Raw genomic sequence first — 18,863 nt, forward strand, 5'->3', positions numbered from 1 at the left:
ATGTAGGGGACAATGTTTGGGGTGGACGGAGGTACCATTGCAGAAAAGACGTCTTGAAATTTCCAGCAAAGGCCGGGATACAATATTTCCAGGGCTATCCACAGCAGTCCCGCTGGAGTTACAGAAGGACTGAGCCCGAAGGCTTCTGCAAATTTAGGGCCATGGCTTTTAAAAATAACTGACTCTTGGTGGTGGGGGAGAGAGTAGGGGGAATTTTAACTCCTGCCTGATGGAAACCGGGTGTGGGGACAGTTTAAAAAGGAGCAGGTCCATTACCGATTCCGTTCCTACGCCACGGGGATCATAATGCCACTGTTTTTGGCAGCGAATCAGATGGGAGCCTCATACACATGCAGATTGGGGTTAATTGTACCCCAGTGGCCTTTTAACCTCTGAGTGAGCAAAGTACCTGCCACTGCTGCCCTGCTCAGTGAAAGCTGCTCCAAAAACTGAACAGGCCACAAAAGCTAAGTATTAAACTTTCCTTTGTGGGACCAGGAGGAGCAGGACTGCTCATCCAGGCCCCACGAGCAAAGTCTCGGCCTCTGCTACTCTGGGCTTCCCAACCATGAGACCCTACCAAAACCCCCTCGACACCACTTACCTTCCAGCCGGCGGGCAGCCTCGGACCACGCGATTTTAATCAACCAACTGAAATGGGCGGAAAGGGGCAGCTGGCTGGCTGGATGTAAATGAGGCTCGGGAGTTAAAATAGCCCAGGCTTCAAACTGAATACATCTGGTGGATTTGATGATCGCCTGCTGGAAAACTGCTCCCAGTTAAAACCACTCCCTTGGTTCACTTTCAAAACCGCAGTTGATTAGTTGGGTGAAAACAGATCTACATTGATATACAATATGGAAGTAATTCACAGCATCTCATTTATTTTGAATGGTGTGACGCTTAAGGATCAAAGCACTGACCTTCCAGAGAACGCTGTTTAGGGATGTTCAGATTGGAACGAGGTGCCTTGTTATATTAATGTGACTAATTGTGCAGTGCCATTTATTGGTGTCAGCACCCTTGTGCAGTGCTAGGATTGCCCAAAATTCCCTGGCTGACTGTTGATAAAAATCCAGGCCAATAAAGTATAAATACAGTAGCATAAAGCACAATAATCATTGTTACCATTTTGTAATTTGAAGAAAAATGAGTGAAAGAATCTGGTATTCCAGATAACATTGATGTGATCAAAGGTTCCTTTTCAAAAAAATTAAACTTATGTTAAGTCTTCTGGTGAACGTTTATTGGTTTTTTTAAATGTATATATTGCTTCTGAAAAATTTACACTGATGTAGCCTGTAATAATCTTTTAAAGGTTTTCTTCAAACTCGGCTGAGTGATATCAATTTATCATTTACAGGAAAAACCTATGTGGGGTTAAAAATTGTGCAAGCACTCTTAAACAATGAGCCAGTTTGGCAACTGGGTTTAAGAAAGTCTCCGATTCTGGTGGTGTGCTACACAAACCATGCACTGGACCAGTTTCTTGAAGGTAAGGGTAATGAGCTGCCTGCTTGAATTTCTTTCTCCTATTAATTATTAAGCACCTGAGTGTTGTACTAAATTGTCTTTGCAATTTGCTGACTGTAAGCCTCTTTCCTTCTTGCATAGGTTTACAGAAATTAGCTTGGATGTTTAATCAAAATGTTATCAATGCTCCTTATTTATGTCCCTGGTATTAAATATTCGAGAGTGATTGTATTGTAGGTGGAATGTGCTAATGCTGTCCTTGTAGCGGTTTGTGTTTTATGGCAAAAATCTGTAATACATTTTAGATAGTAATCGACAGTGTGCTGTAATAATCTTCCACTTACATTTGCACCAAATGCGAGATGTGGTTCATTCACCACTTATCAGTATACCTGGATCATATGCGAGATGTGGTTCATTCACCACTTATCACTTGATAAGTGTTGAATCCACCAGATATTGCAATCAGCCTTGTATCTCTACAAGCTTGAGCACAATAATGATTGTTCCCAATTTGTAATTAGAAAAAAAAATGAGTGAGAGAATCTGGTATCCCAGATTATTGGGACTTGATACAGAACAGCTTGAGACACAAGGCTGAAATTTTGCAACTCAGCTGCCAGTGCAGAACGAAGTGAGTGTGGGTTGGAGAATCGGGGTTGTACTGTTCTAGCCTTGTCTTCAAATCGCATCTTGTAAGATTCTGCACTAGGAGTAGGAGCAGAACCTCGCAATTTCAGCCCTATTGCTCACGTGATACTACTTCAGTTAATGACATGGTACTGATTAAATGAACCATTTGCACAGCAGCGTTGTAAGTATATGTTTTACCATACAAAACAACAGTGACTACACTTCAAAAATAATTCATTGTCTGTGATGTGCTTTGAGATGTCCTGAGGACATGTAAACTGCTTTTATAAATGCAAGATCTTTCCTTGCCCATCCAGAAATCACACAGAAACTCTTCTTGCCTGCTTTTCTTCCCTCCCCTCTAAAGGTGGTGACTTGTATTCAAGTAAGGATCCATGGGCATTAGTAATCCTCCAGTGGCTAATCTCCATGTCTGGGCCTGGACAGTTAGTACTGTTTACCCTTTGAGGGGGAAAATTCCTGGAATGCACTCCCATTGCATGAAGTTCTGCATCAGGAGCACTTATTCATCAAATGTATTCTGCACAAAATACTATAATTTATGCTTATGTGGAGATTCTTGGTTAGCTCTTGTAATCCTTACTCTTTCTGTCAGGTATGTTTATAGTTAAAGGGAATTAATAATGGGTGTCCCGATCTACAAATCCTTTTAAATTATAAGCACATTTTTGAGTTTCTGATAAGTTTCTAGAATTTGAAAAATCCAGTAATCATCAAGGGAGATATTTATGTAAATATAAGCTATCTTTTTCCAGTAAGAATGCTATTAAAATGCTCAATTTGCTCATTATTATATTGTAATGCTCTTCACTTGTGCACGTGCCTCCTTTTCTGCAGTGGGAGATGCCAGTAATTATCCAATTGTCTCTTATTTCGAGATGTTCCACCATTTGCCCTGGAAGATCTAGGCATGGTTTATTTTGAAATGTTACTTTTGAGTTGAAGTGAGTTCACAAAAGTTTAAAATCCACTTTGTAGTCAGAGCTGGGGGAGGAGTTGTGGATTGAAGCCAAGCCGGTCGGGCTGACCTGCAAAATGTTGCCTGCCTTGAGATCAGACAGTGGGAGTCCAATCAGTTTGTGTTGAGATGACACTATTCATTTTGAAAGCAGGAAAGAATTGTTGCCAGGAACCTCCACTAGGGGGCAGTAGCTGATTTTAATTGGCAGCTCTACTGGCCAACCCCTGGATAAGGAAGGAGTTGGAAGTCAACCCTTAACTTTCTGTCCAGAGAGGAGACAAAAGAACAGTGGAGACATGTGTTCAAGGTCAGTTGATAAGGTCTGCTGAGAGGCAGGTAAGGGCCTAGATCAGTCTACCATGATAACGCACCAAGCTCAAAGCAAGCCTTGGCCTGAGTTATTGTTACAGTTGACAAACAAAGTATGACCTAATCCACTAACGAGGACAGTGTGATATCTTATTATTTTTGTTACAAGGAGGGATTGAAATTAAGTTAACGAAAGGTGAGATTTGCTTTAATGGTTACTTTGTATGTTCGCTTGCTGACTGTAAAATAAAGCAGCTTAACAATTTGTATCTGGCCTCATCTCACTAAAGTTTTAATCAGTCCACCTTTTGGAGGATAGGAGAAGTATATGTGAGGGCCGTGAGGATCATGATATCCAGTTTGTATAACAAGGGGGTCTCCTTGTTATACCCCTAGGTCAGACTATCATATAATTTAACATTGGGCAGTTTAGGTGAACTCCAGATTGTAAAGCACATGGGGTCCATTTGCAGGAGTGACCCCTGTTGCTGAACTCGAGACTATCTAGAGTAAACCTAAGATTTGTAACATCTGTCTTTACTAAATTTGAAAATGGTACAGGAAAATAAAACCCAGTACAACATTGACAGTAAGACAACAAACTAAGTTTTAATGAAGAGATCACAGAATGAAGAAATATAGGCTTGGATTTTTCTCCATTATCCTGTCCGAAATCAGTGGGATACTCTAGACAAAGACTGGAAAATTTGGCAGTTTGGTTTACTGCCACATTTCCACTTCGTCATTAATTTCCCTCCCTCCGTCTCCACCAGGATGGGCGTCGGCTGACCCTTCCCCACCCATCACATGTAAATTATGGGGAGAGGCGAGGCACAGCATGCCATGCCATTTCTCTGTTTGTTGATTCTGTTATCCCTAGCGACTGCCAGAAGATGGTGAGCGGTAATCCCCAGGGCAATGGAAGAAGTACCCCCCGGTGCTACTTTTTGGAGGGAGAGGGTCCAATATTCATATGCCTCAGACCTTTAGCTTTTTAGGCCTTGGCCCAGGTGAGGACCTAAAAATTGCCAATACCTCCTTGATTTTAGGGGCTTTTCTGGCTCTGTTAAAAGGTCCCGCTCTTCTGCTACTGCAGTGGCGGTTCCACTGTAGCACTGTCAGAATTTCCCGGGGAGGCAGTGGCAGGCTCTTGCCTCTTGCTGGCAGGGATCCTGTTGGAAGCCTGCCCATGCATGACGAAGGAGCCCCAACCCAGGAAAGTGTGACAGGACAGTGGACAGAAGTCCCGCCCTGTTCCTTCTCTGGTAAGAAGAGCAGAATCCAGGCCATATAGTCTTATTATAAAATTAATGTCTGTGTCTTTTCCTTGTTTAGGAATCTATGGATTTTTGCACACTGGTCTGGTTCGGGTGGGTGGAAGGAGTAACAGTGAACTACTGAAAAGATTCACCCTGAAGGAACTGAGGAACAGCAGGGATTTCAGAAGAAAACTCCCCCAACACCTGCGAGGAGCCTACTTTGAAGTAAGATTTGTGGTATGATGCAGAAATTCCAAGATTTTGAATGAGTATTAGCAACTCTGAGAGACTGAATCGTTGTAATCTGTGATCATTGTAGGTAACCAATCAGATGAGGGAATCGGAGCAAAAAATTAGTGAAGCAGCAAAGCACTTGGAGTGCACAACACAAGGGGTTCTTCACGAGCAGTATTTGGAGAAATGTATCTCTGCAATACACTGGAACAGCTTGCAGCATGGACTGGTATGATCACGCAAGATATTCCCTTCCCCCTCCCCCAATTTTCTCCCTTTTTCATAAATACAAGGTTCTCTCCTGAAGACATTGACTTATGCTAAGGTATGGATTGATAAATGCCAGCAATTCTTCTATGCCTTGGTTATTTTTCATATCAGCCTAGAAATTTAGTATTGGCAGGTTATTTGACTGTGGGGGGGAGTGTTGGGGTTTATCAGTCAATCCAGATACACTTCTCATCTGACATCTGTAAACATGCATCTTCCAGCAACGGTTAGCATCAGGAGCAAGTACTCTGGCTTATGGGTTCCCTCCTCCATCCTATGGAATGGATACCTTGTCTTTGTAATTACTTCAGACATGTGCTGGGGCGCATGTGTGCTAATTAATAAAATTCGCTGAACAATTAAAAGTTGAAATGTGATAGAGTGCTCTTTACCTGATGTTACCAATCAGGCTGTGTTAGCACAGTTAAAACCCCACACCCACACCGTTACTTGGTTTAAGTATTTGTTTGAGTGTTTATGCCTGATGTCAGTTATAGTGCTCGGGCATGTAGTTGGTGTTGCAGATGTCTGACTGTTTTACTGAATATTTTAATGTTTTTGTAGGTATTCGATGATTTTGTTTTGCCTGGAGGAAGGCAGTCATTAATCTTAGAATGGCTGGGTCTCGGCTTCATGACAGTGACTGGAATTCCTGGAGCAGATCCCCAGAACATGGAAAATGCAGGTGAAGGCTGCCACTATCGTGCTCAGAATTTTTAATGCGACTCTTGGATTGTCACTAAACCACGAACAATTACCCCCCCCCCCCCCCCCAAGCCATTACTTCCATGCCCAGGTTTTCTCCTTAACCGTACTATTAACCACTTAACATGATCCCCATAACCTTAGATGGCAGAAAAATCTGGGCTGTGGACTTGCTTTTTTTATATTCGTTCATGGGATGTGGGCGTCGCTGGCAAGGCCAGCATTTATTGCCCATTCCTAATTGCCCTTGAGAAGGTGGTGGTGAGCCACCGCTGCAGTCAGTGTGGTGAAGGTTCTCCCACAGTGCTGTTAGGAAGGGAGTTCTAGGATTTTGACCCAGCGACGATGAAGGAATGGTGATATATTTCCAAGTCTGTGATCTTTGATCCTGCCATACTTCTAATTGGCTGCCAGAATACATCAATCAGTGGGGTGAATTATTCAGTGTGCATTTTCTCTGCTATTCCTTAATCGGATCCTCTTTCAGATGAGATTTTCAAGAAATTTGTAGAACCCACCTGACGAGCAAGTTGGAATGATGGCCAGCACCAAGACTTGAACTTCCAACCTCTGTCGTGAAAATCTCAATTTCCATCTCAATCTCAATATCTGGATTGGTTAATGATTAGGGTAAAGCGGGCGATTGTTCTATAGTGTAGCTAAAAATCTCACCACAATTTGAGATCTTAGCCTTCCTGTCACAACTAACACCTGAAGAAGTGGTTTTCCCTGCTGGGAAATGCAAACACCGCTTCTAGTGGGAAAGACTGCCATTTTTCCTGGCCATGGTCAAGCTGACTGCTCAGCCCACTCCTCCAAAGCGGTGATGTGCTTTCCCAGTTGTAGTGCTGCACCTCACAGAGACACAGGGGGTCCTTTTTGCCCAATTTTGACAGCTTTGCTTTAATTTTATTCTTGTCATCACACCTTTTTTCTTTTTGTGAAGATGCAAAGCAGGAGGAAGGTGAAGGTGAAGGTGAAGATGAGGATGAGGATGAAGAAGAGGAGTTGATTCATATCTCTGAGGAAGCAGAGCTCATCCAGGCAGAGAGAGTGATTGATGATGATGAGCCAAAAATGAGGACCAAGAAGAAACAAGATGCCGATCTCACTGAACTGGCAAACATGTTGTTGGCAATGAACCTTAACAACCAAGGAACTCAGGGATCACATCCGCAGGAGGAAGCAGGCTGGCAGGTAAATCTACAGGTTCTGAAACTTAAAGAACTGCACTCATCGTTAACTGGCCGCTTTTCCCTAAAGTTAGCAAAGAATGGAATTTCAACCCCTGATGTCATCAGCAATGGCTGTTGACACATTAGCGTAAATTCTCCTGAGCACTCCGTGGCAGCAGGGAAGCTCACTCGCCACCAGCGCATGTCAGAAAATAACAGCCGCATTGTGGATGGAAATTTGTGGGCAGCGTGCCTGTGATTTCACATGCTGATGCTGGATGAGATTCCCTGTCGCCAACACGATCTTGGAAAACAGCCCATTGTAGAAGTGTCGGATCACACATGTATTTATTTATAAGATGGATGAAGGGTATCTTCTCTGCATTGGCAAATGCTGCCTATATTTCAAAATAACTTTTTCACGTGGTTATTCAGTCACACTCTTAGCACAGTGCTCCTGCTTTTAAACAGATACAAGGCAACCAAAAGAAGAAAATGAAACAGAAAGCAAAGGTAGAACTGCGGAAGAGCGGCGCTATGACTGTGGCAGAGGAGGAAAGGATTTTCAATATCTGGGCGCTTCCCCTCAAGGAGAGATGGCGCCTGTACAGGTCAGAGGCTGCAGACTGCTCTTGGATTTTCATCAATATTTCCTGTTCCATTTGCACCCTATTTTTTGTTGCTGAACTCTCTTCAATGCTCTTGAGACCATGATTTTTCTATGATATCTCTAGCACTTCTCTGTGCTTTACCATCCAGACGGGTGCCTCCAGTGCAACCCGTTGGGTTCTGTACGTTTGTTTTATTTCCACGTAATTTTCCAGCCAGAGAACTGATGAGACTTATTCAATGCGGTCATGTGATTTGAGTAATGAGTAGTCTTAGGATTCAATTTGAAATTACATAGAATTTACAGCACAGAAACAGGCCATTCGGCCCAACTGGTCTATGCCGGTGTTTATGCTCCACACAAACCTCCTCCCACCCTACCTTTCCTGCTACAATCTTCAGTTTGCCATGACCCCAAATTTGGTTTCATGGTAAACTTTTAAATCATTCCTCTTGTATTTATATTCAAATCTTTTACATAAATGGGAAACAAAACAGATCGCAGTTCAGATCCTGGAGGCACACCACTACTTGTATCCTACTTATATCTTGCCAATTCCAAAAATATCCTTTTACCCCTGTTCGTTGCTTTTTGTGCCCTAGTCATTCTCTATCTATGTGGCTAAATTCTCTTCAAAATGTTGAAGGTGAATCTAATCCATTATATATGTAGCAGAAACTCTTGACATTTACTCGTCAATGAAAATATTATTACCATTTTGGTGCCACAAGCTCATTTGATGTGGTTTTTAGAAAACTATTTTCTTCCTTTTTTAAGTTTAGAACATCTTGTCTGTGGTTTGGTGTAACATATATTCATGTTTAATTACATAGAACGTACAACACAGAAACAGGTCATTCGGCCCAACAGGTCCATGCTGGTGTTTATGCTCTACATAAGCCTCCTCCCTCCCTACTTCATCTAACCCTATAGCATATCCTTCTATTCCTTTCTCCCTCATGTGTTCATCTAGCTTCCCCTTAAATGCACCTATACTAGTCGCCTCAACTACTTCTTGTAGTAGCAAGTTCCACATTCTAACCACTCACTGGGTAAAGAAGTTTCTCCTGAATTTCCTATTGGATTCATTAGTGACTATCTTCTATTTCTGGCTCCTAGTTCTGGTCTCCCCTGCAAGTGGAAACATCTTCTCCACGTTTATCCTACTAAACCTTTTCATAATCTTAAATACCACTATCAGGTCACCCCTCAGCCTTCTCTTTTCTAGAGTAAAGAGCCCCAGCCTGTTCAATCTTTCCTGATACGTATAACCTCTCAGTTCTGGTATCATCCTAGTGACCTTTCCTCTATATCCTTTTATAAAATGGAGACCAGAACTGTTGACAATACTCCCAAGTGTGGTCTAACTAAGGTTCTATATAAGTTTAACTTAAATTCTCTGCTTTTCAATTCTGTTCCTCCAGAAATGAACTCCAGTGCTTGCTTTGCTTTTTTTATGGCCTAATTAACCTGCATCGCTATTTTTAGTTATTGAAATGTACTACAAGAGATTTAGCAATTGATCAGATGCTGAAAGAGGTACCTGGTGTCAGAACCCCTACCAGTTGAAATGTAGGGGCTCATTTTCCTAACCTTTGCTCCCAGGGAACCCCCCCCCCAGAGCAAAAGTCAGGAAAAAGCAGCTGGGTCTCTTTTTTTTTTCCTGGACTTACAGCCATGGAGTTTCCAGGCACAGGGGCTTCCCAAAATAATAGGGTTGGGCTTGAGCTGAGAACCACCTTCAGATTGGATAAGTCTGTAAATTATCCAGGCAAATCTTCGGGGCTAGTGGCCAGTAATGAAGCTACACTAGAACTGTGCTTGAATTTCCTCCCCCTTTCACCCTCTCCCAGCTCACCTGGATGGGGGGGGAGAGATCTTGTTCCAGGGTGTCCCGGGCCATATTAATGGTCCAGGACAGGAAATACTGGCACTGCTGGGCATGGGGTGGGTTAGGAAAATTTCCATGTGACATTTTCTATTTTTCTGGACTTGTAATTATATAATAATTCTTCAAAAATTCTAGGTTGTGGTTGTCCATGTATCAGACGGATATAAGGCGACGGATAGTTCAGCATGAGCAGCTCTACCAAGCAGCAGCAGACAGGTTGGCAGAGTTGAGGCTGCAAGAAGACCTCTGGGTTCTGAAGGAAGCTAAAGTTGTAGGGATGACAACCACAGGTTTGATTTTTTTAAATTCTACTTTCTGCACTGATTCAATGCAGGTTAAGTGACATTAGCATCCAAATGGTTAGGAATTGGCTTTATCAACCTGGGATGGGGGGAATGATTTCCTATGTGCCATATGTGTAACAGAATTGTAAAGTCATTCTTTATAAACAGGTTTATGAATTAGTTACACATACTGTACAGAAAAAAACTTTCCTGGTACACGTAACAAGGAGACCAAGGGCTGGGTTCTCTTCCATGATTCTGCCTGAAATGGCGGAGAATGAGGCAAAGCCGGCAGTGAGAGCTTCTCCTTTCTCATTGCCCAACTTGGATTTCACTGACTCCTCCCCTGCCAGCACCACTGCTGGCTGTTTCTTCCCCACCTGTCATCTGTAAAAGGTAGGAGGGGCAGAAGGCCCGCCGGATTTTCCTGATATCCATCCATGTTACTGCCGTTTCCCGGGACCACCGTGTAGAAGGTGACGGTAGACCCTTGGTAGTGTCGGTAATGGTCGTCCGGACCCCCCAATGGAGGGAGAGGGCCTTGTAGTGGCCTCCTCTCCCTCCAATATGGCCCCCACCTATCTCTCTGTATTGACCTTAGCATCTGCTGTGGCCTACAAAGCTGCGGATTTCCTGATCTTTGGAACATAGGAACAGGAGTAGCCCATTCAGCCCCTCAAGCCTGTTCCGCCATTCAATTAGATCACGGCTGATCTGTATCTTAACTCCATCTACCCGCCTTGGTTCCGTAACCCTTAATAACCTTGTCTCACAAAAATCCATCAATCTCAGTTTTGAAATTTTCAATTAACCGATAGCCTCAACAGCTTTTTGGGGAGAGAATTCTAGATTTTTATTACCATTTCTGTGAAGAAGTGCTTCCTGACATCACCCCTGAATGACCTAGCTCTAATTTTAAGGTTATGCCCCTTGTTCTGGACTCCCCTGCCAGAGAAAATAGTTTCTCTGTACCTACTCTAGCAACTCCTTTAATCAACTTGAACAACTCAATTAGATCACCTCTTAATCTTCAAATCTCAAGGGAATACAAGCCTAGTTTATGTAACCTGGCATCATAATTTTAGCCCTGGTATCATTCTGATTAATCTGTGCTGCACCCCCTTCAAGGCGAATATATCCTTCCTGAGATGTGATGCCCAGAACTGAATGCAGTCCTCTAGATGGGGTCTATCCAGAGCTCTGTACAGCTGTAACATAACTTCCACCCCTTTGTATTCCAGCCCTATAGGCTCTTCTGCTTCCTTAAATGCCCATCTGTCTCTTTTTGGTGGTGCAGCATCACTGGGATTTTGTGACCCGACATTGGCAGGCTCCCTCCTGGCAGCGGCAGCCCACAGTGAATATCAAATGATCTGCCAACCGAGAGAAACTGGTCAGGGTTGAGGTTAAGATGGGTGGAAATTCTGCCTTCCTGGAATTCTGCCCGGAAGAGGAAAATCCAGCCTGACGTGTCAGAGCTGTTCCACGCAATTTCTGCTGGAAAATAGTCTCAGTACTTGGGACACCTTTTAACTTTCCCTTATTGTTATCTTAGCTCCTTATTTGGCTTCAGAGATGTGCCCATTTGGCTGAATTTGCCATCACTTGAGCATATCTGCTCTTTGGAATTTACTGCACACCTCAAGCAATGGATTGTGGAAACAAAGTCATTATCGTACTGCTCATTTGAAAGAAAAAGTGCTTTTAAAAATGAGCTGTGAAACACAAATCATGAGTAATGTGGCTTCATGACTGAAAGTATTGACCTGAATTTTCCATTACAACAGGTGCAGCTAAATACAGGAAGGTGCTCCAGGAGGTGCAGCCCCGCATTGTGGTGGTGGAAGAAGCAGCTGAGGTTCTGGAAGCTCATTTAATAACAACACTCAGTAGTGCTTGCCAACACCTTATTCTGATTGGGGACCATCAGCAGGTCGGTATATGCTGCTCCTTCCTTTTTGTCATTTTAAGTGGCTGCTCATTTGATCTTTTTAAGCTGTTTCCCCACTTTTTTTTTCTTTGGGCAGGGGGAGGAAGCAAGGTGATCAATGTGGGGAGCAGTCAGGGTCATGCACCTCTCCAAAGCCGCCCTCTGTACCACAGGATAATTGGTTGGATAGAGTTGGACTTCTATGGGGCAGAACTGGACTGTTTATTTTCTTCACCCGCCCATTCATCCCTTCAGATCAAGTGCTCTGCTGCTATTGAATTGGTCAAAAACGAGCCTCACTCATCTAATGAGCATAAATTAGAGCAAATAGCAATTGAGACTGGAATTTGAACTCGTGACCTTGGGTTGAAAGTTCAATTATCTATTGTTGGAGTTGCATTTCTATCCAAGTTCCTTCCATTTTTGGTGAAACCTATTCACTATTAAGAGCCTTTCTTGGTATATCTGTAACAGCTGTAATATCTTGCCGTACATGGGTAAAATTTACTTGAATTTGCTGTGCGTTGCAAGACTTAAGACAGTTTTAGGGAATGTGAGCTGGAATGACCATCACAATGCAAAAGTTGGTACTATAGACTTCCAGATCTGCTGTGCAATTTGTGCATGTGGACTGTCAATAATATGACAGCCATACTGAGGTCATAATGAGTCCATAAAGGAATACCTTCCTGTATTTAGCTGCATCTGTTGTAATGGAAAATTCAGGTCAATACTTCGTCATGAAGCCACATTACTCATGACCCGTGTTTTCCGGCTCATTTTTAAAAGCACTTTTTAAATGACCGTAACAATCCATTGCTTGAGGTGCGTTATAAAATCCAAAGAGCAGATATGTTCAAGTGATGGCAAATTCAGCCAAATGGGCACAACTAAGAAATTTTACGATTTTTGACCTTGCATTAAAATATCACTGTATATTTGCTAGAATTGTCCCCATCATGAAATTTTGTCATCAGCCTCAAAAAAAAAAAACAAACATAAAAACAGGTTATGATGCTCGTGGAGACGAAATAGAAAACCAAATCATGCCCAGGAATCCTGCAGTTAAATGGGGGAGGGCAACAGGAGAATCTTCAATGTCGATCATTTATCCTTTCTCCAAAATCTTAGACATCTTTTGTTTCTCAAATGTTGCTTAAATATTAGCAATGTGTATTTTCTAATTATGTGACAGAACTAAATATTCAATTGTCTCTACTAAATCTAAGCTATTCTACTGCAATTTGTAAGTTTTAAACAAACACAAAATTGCTGCAATCGGCAGCCTGTCCAATAATTGTTACTGTAAGCACCACCTATATTGGTGATGCAAATTCATTTAATTACTACGATACCTCAGCAAAAGCATTATTTTACCAAAATTAAGGTGTACCAGGCTCAATATAAAAAAAATGAATTTATTTCAATACATTAGGGTTTAATAAAGTAACTTTTCCCCAAAATCTGTATACTGCAGCTTGAGGTTTGAACTCACTTTCCAAAGTCCAGCTGTAAAATACACTGGGCTGCAGACTGTGTGGTCTTGTCAGTGACCACCCAATGGCTACTATGAAATGTCGCATCAACATGCCATGTGTGCCTTTTGAAAATGAAAACCAATTGTTCTTTGGATACTTCCAGTAGCTTTGGGCATGTCTGGCTGTTGATAATGAATGGATTATGTGAATTTTCTTATGTTTTCTGTGCCTTTTACCTCCAATTATTAACATGTAATACTTCTCCTGACAGCTCCGGCCCAGTGCTACAGTGTATGATCTGGCCAGAAACTTCTATCTGGAAGTGTCTTTATTTGAACGTCTTGTAAAAGTGAATGTTCCATACGTACGACTAGATTATCAGGTGAGAACGGGTGAAATGCACCATAAGTGTTTTGACAGCCTGGTTTCAATGTTTCTGGAACACAGTTTATTGCTTATGCTAAAACAATTGGAAGGGTGACATTTTCCAACTGTGACCTGAAAATGAAAGGTCAGCATTAGGTTTTCAGGGAGCACAAAATCAAATAAACTTTGTTGTTAATTTCTCAAGAACTGCTTGCTTATAATGTAGCTGGTACAGCTCCACAAATAATAAACCACTTCCTCACTGGGGCTTATAAACCCCTCCAGCGACTACATTAATCTAAAGTGAATGTTAACGTGGAGGAATTTGTGATGAGCAAAGCCCCTCACCATCCACGACCACAAATTCTTCCTGTCGCTGAACAGGTGTAAAGTGTAAAGATAGCTGAAGTGCAGCTTCCCAAGTTAAAATTGTCTTGTTCAAAGATTCTCAGCCGTCAAGTTCCCATGGTTTCCGCATCTATAATACACATTTCAGTCTAATGCCACAGCAACGGAGTCAGCTGGCATAGCTCTGGAACAGAACCGAGGAACACCACCACCACTGAGGGTGCAGTATGTGCTTGTAACCGCGTGAGCCCAGCATATACTGAAGCATTAGTAGACCTGCTGTTGGTCGCTATTCCAATTTAGCACAATAAAAGGAATGACTTTGATGTGTATAATGAAGTGAAATGTTTTTATTTAGTGTATGCACTCATTGTAGCAAATGTGACGTGCTCCACCCCTGTCCTCGAACACCATGCATGAGGACCTCATGGATTACTTTCTCACCAAGGTTAAAATCATCCATGCGGCTGCATCCTTCCCAGCCTCCACACTTCACCACCCACTCCTGCCCTGAACCCAATCTCTGCAGTTTCTCCCTTCCTTCCCTTCCCCCCCCCCCCCCCCCCCCCAACAATGTCATCTTCAAGGTCATCTCATCCACAGGACTCCCTTATCCTTTTGATGCTCTTCCTATCAAACTCCTGACTACCCAGCTTCGCTTCTTGGACCCCATGCTAGCTTATGATTTTAAGACTCTAGTATCTGGCCCAGGTCACAAGACGATGCTAGTATTCGAGCAGAGATAGGGCACACGTTATGTCCCATAAACATAAGCTGCTCAATGTTTAAGGGAGTAACAGACTCCACTAAACCCAAGAAGATGTCTATGACAGGCTCCAATTCATAACACTTCCCTTTGATTTTGATAACTATGGAATCTGAGCCTGGTTGTGTGGGAGAGGATAGCAGTAGGGGAGAAAATGCTAATTCTGCTGTTCATTTTTTGTTCCAGCATCGTATGAGACCTGAAATAGCTGCGCTTTTGACTCCTCACATCTATGAGCAGCTGGAGAATCACCCATCTGTAATGAATTATGAAAACATCAAGGTTTGAACTGCATTTCTAGATTTGTGTTTACACCTTTTTGGGGGGAATGAACCGAGTGCAAAATAAATCGCATTTAATGTGATTTTACTCAATCATTTCAGAAATTTAGTGATGTCACTGACAAATTTGTGATTATGAAAGCTTGTATTAAGGGAGGCAAGTGCAACAGGATCCTTTCACTATGAAGGACCCCCTGCCCCAGTCACTAAAATATCAAAAAAAGCTCAAAATCTCCAGCCTTGTAAAATATTCCTGTATTTGATCCTGCATTCCTCACACTAAGGAGGCAGCCTGAATAACACAGGTTGTAGGTGGCTCAGAAGGAAAAATCCCAGAAGTAGGCACTTGAGATTGACCTGGATACCATTTCAAAGGTATCCAAGCTGGAACAAGTCAACACCACTACCGTACAGAAGTCCAGTATTTAATGTTAATGTTACTAATTTGTGATGTAGTGTATACAATGGTATAGGCAGAACAGTTTAATTTCAGTTGAGAAAATGTTCATTGAATATGTAGTGAACTGAACAGTCATGAAATGAAGTCCAAAGCCTATTGCAAAGGGATGTCAAGCTCCTGTATTAGTTTCATTTAATATGTGGGCTTGCTTCTCAAAGAAGGTTTCCATAATTTCACAGTAAAATAGATATTATGTCTCTATCTCTATCTCTCACTCTCACTCTATCCCAATTTACCATGAGTTCTGTGCAACACAATTTTAGTTGATTTGTGCAATTTGTTGCATTGAAATAATTTTTAACTCTCTCTCTCTTTTCCTCCCCACTATTTCTCCACAGGGAATTTCTTCAAATTTATTCTTTGTAGAACATGATTTCCCCGAAGAGGAAATCCAGGATGGCAAGAGTCATCAGAACCAGCACGAAGCTGCCTTTGTTGTAGCACTGTGTCACTATCTCATCTGCCAGGATTACTCGCCTTCTCAGATCACCATCCTCACCACCTACACAGGGCAGCTCTTCTGTTTGCGCAAAATGATGCCTTCCAAGAAGTTTGCTGGTGTGAAGGTCCACGTGGTCGACAAATACCAGGGAGAGGAGAATGATATTATTCTGCTTTCACTGGTGAGAAGCAATAAGACAGGCAAGGTTGGATTCTTGCAAATAGCAAACAGGGTCTGTGTGGCTCTATCAAGGGCCAAGAAAGGTCTTTACTGCATAGGAAACATGAGTATTCTAGCGAACGTTCCTCTTTGGAGCAAGATCATGCATACTTTGCATGAGAAAGCCAATATTGGTCGCTCGCTGTTGCTCACTTGTCAGAATCACCCTAAAACTATGACCCTTGTGTCCAAAGCAGAAGATTTCAGCAAAGTGCCCGAGGGCGGCTGCAGCCTGCCATGTGAGTACAGGCTGGACTGCGGCCACGTTTGCACTAGAGCATGTCATCCGTACGATATGGAGCACAAGGAATTTAACTGTTTGAAACCATGTCAGAAAGTACTTTGTGACGATGGACATAGGTGTCCAAAGTCCTGCTATGAGAAGTGTGGCAGTTGTCAAGTAAAGGTGGATAAAGTGATTCCTCCATGTGGACACGTGCAAAAAGTGCCTTGTTCTAAGAACCCAGAAAATTTTGTCTGCAAGGAACCGTGTTCAAAAATCCTGTACTGTGGCCATAAATGTGCTGCAGCTTGTGGAGAAGATTGTGCGTTGTGCAGCAAAAAAGTATCAATAACCTTAAAATGCGATCATGTCCAGGAGGTAGAATGTCGCATAAAAGAGGCTGCAAAGATTGGGAAGGGTGTTCCTTGCAAAGAAAAATGCAAAACTCTCCTGGACTGTGAGCACCCCTGTCCTGGATCTTGTCACCGTTGCTACGAAGGCCGCTTTCATGAGAGTTGCAAACAGCCCTGCAGGCGGTTGCTAATCTGTTCACACGAGTGCTTGGAACCTTGCACAAACCAGTGCCCTCCATGCCAGCGGCGCTGCGAAAATGTATGCAAGCACAGTAAGTGTGGGAGGAAGTGCGGACAGCTGTGCACTCCTTGTGTGGAGCCTTGTGAGTGGGCCTGTAGGCACCACAGGTGTCGAAAGCTCTGCTCGGAGCCATGTGACCGGCCTCCTTGTAATGAGCCTTGCAGGAAACGGCTGAATTGTGGGCACCCTTGTGTCGGGCTCTGCGGTGAGCCTTGCCCTAGGAAGTGCCGCGTTTGCCACAATGCTGAAATCACTGAAATCTTCTTCGGAACTGAGGACGAGCCCAATGCCAGATTTGTTCAACTAGAAGACTGCTGCCATATTTTCGAGGTAACTGGTTTTGACAAGTACATGAGTCAGGAGCAAGAAGGCAAAGATGCGGTCATAAAGCTGAAAGACTGCCCGAAGTGCCGAATGCCCATCAGGAGGAATTTTCGCTATGGGACGATAATAAAAAATAGCCTCTGTGAAATAGAAAAAGTGAAGAAGGTTGTCCAAGGAGATGCAGAGAAAAATAACCAATTAGCAAAACATTTAGAGTCTGTGTTGAAGGAGTGCTCCGTTATAGCTGAACAGCTTCCAGTTCAAAATAAAACCTTATCCACTGTGCTGCAGTCATGTGCCCTGTCACTGCAGGGTCTGACTGTTATTGAAAATAAAATTACATTTCTCTCAAGACTCGCTGCACTTAAAAGTCAAGAAGCAAGGCTAAATTCAACCATGAAAGCGAAGTTTAATACTAAGCTGCTTGAGTGTCTGAAATGGATAGATAAACCTCGAGGGAGATTCACAGTGCAGGAGCTTACTGATCTGCAAAGTGAAATTCAACGGCTTACATTTCTTTTTGACCTTTATGTCCGGTGCAACATGGCATCAGGTAGAAAGCTAGACTCTTTAACGGAACACAATGTTGCATGTGTGCAGAGGATCCTTGAGCGCACGAAGAAGTTCACTGAAGAAGACGAAAAGTTGGTTAAAGAGAAAATGGAAAAATTGAAGTCTGTTCTGCCTGAAACTGGTCTTGCTATTTCGGAGTCGGAGAGAGTGATGATAATCAAGGCAATGGGCCTCCGTCAAGGTCACTGGTTTAAGTGCCCAAATGGGCATATCTATGTTATCACAGAATGTGGAGGTGCAATGGAAAAAAGCAAATGTCCAGATTGTGATGCATCAATTGGGGGTACCAACCATACTTTAGAGAGTAGAAACCAAGTGGCTTCAGAAATGGATGGAGCGCAACATTCTGCCTGGTCAGATGTTGCAAACAATATGTTGAATTTTGAAGAACTTCAAAGATTTTTATAAGGTTAATGGGCTGACTATGGTCATTGATTCCTATGCATTCAATCATTAGTGAGAAGAAATCTTGTACTGTTTACATTAACATTTCAGTAGCTTTAGCTGAACACTGACGATTATGTTGCAACGTTTGGACATCAGGCTTAATTTTTGAGAGGTTGCGTCCTCAGTTTTATCCTATGCTAATGCAAGAAGAAATGAGTAAGGCTGAATTGTAGCGTGGTATCTTTTGATTTAAATTCATATATAATGCATCTTAAAACAATTGTATTCTAGAATAATGGATGATCAGTCATGTATTAAAAATGTTTTTAACCCTACATTGATTTTGGGCTCACATGTGTTGCAGTCACTACTGTGTTTGCAAACCCTAAACCAAATTAGGGAACAGGTGGACCTCCATTATTAGTTGCCCATCCATATTATTCAGCAGTTATATAGCCTTCTTTTACTTGTCAATAAAGTGGGGCATTTTTTTCCTCTGGAAGGTAATCTTGAGTAGTTTACTGCAAAAAAACACACTCCGAAACATCATCTATTGAGTTGAGAAGCCCAGTTTGTATTGATTTTCCTCCTCCCCTCCCCTCATCACAAAGGAACGTCACTGTCTCCCTTTCCAAGGCATGATTGGG

General features: G+C 42.6%; 1 protein-coding gene across 3 annotated transcripts in view; it reads left to right on the forward strand.

The window, feature by feature from the left end:
* Nucleotides 1-18,551, forward strand: part of LOC137335305 (NFX1-type zinc finger-containing protein 1-like) — a 31,199-nt gene extending 12,648 nt beyond the window's left edge. For all 3 annotated transcript variants that reach the window (XM_068000615.1, XM_068000616.1, XM_068000614.1), the window contains 11 exons: nt 1,364-1,495; nt 4,733-4,881; nt 4,976-5,119; nt 5,725-5,845; nt 6,812-7,062; nt 7,512-7,651; nt 9,677-9,831; nt 11,613-11,758; nt 13,505-13,615; nt 14,900-14,995; nt 15,793-18,551. In XM_068000615.1, coding sequence (XP_067856716.1) covers nt 1,364-1,495; nt 4,733-4,881; nt 4,976-5,119; nt 5,725-5,845; nt 6,812-7,062; nt 7,512-7,651; nt 9,677-9,831; nt 11,613-11,758; nt 13,505-13,615; nt 14,900-14,995; nt 15,793-18,237 — 3,890 coding nt within the window. In that variant the 3' untranslated portion in view covers nt 18,238-18,551. The remainder of the gene's footprint in view (nt 1-1,363; nt 1,496-4,732; nt 4,882-4,975; nt 5,120-5,724; nt 5,846-6,811; nt 7,063-7,511; nt 7,652-9,676; nt 9,832-11,612; nt 11,759-13,504; nt 13,616-14,899; nt 14,996-15,792) is intronic.
* The last annotated feature ends 312 nt before the right edge of the window (nt 18,552-18,863 follow it).

The sequence above is a fragment of the Heptranchias perlo genome, chromosome 19 (assembly GCF_035084215.1).
Source record: "Heptranchias perlo isolate sHepPer1 chromosome 19, sHepPer1.hap1, whole genome shotgun sequence".
In the NCBI taxonomy this organism is placed as follows: Eukaryota; Metazoa; Chordata; class Chondrichthyes; order Hexanchiformes; family Hexanchidae; genus Heptranchias; species Heptranchias perlo.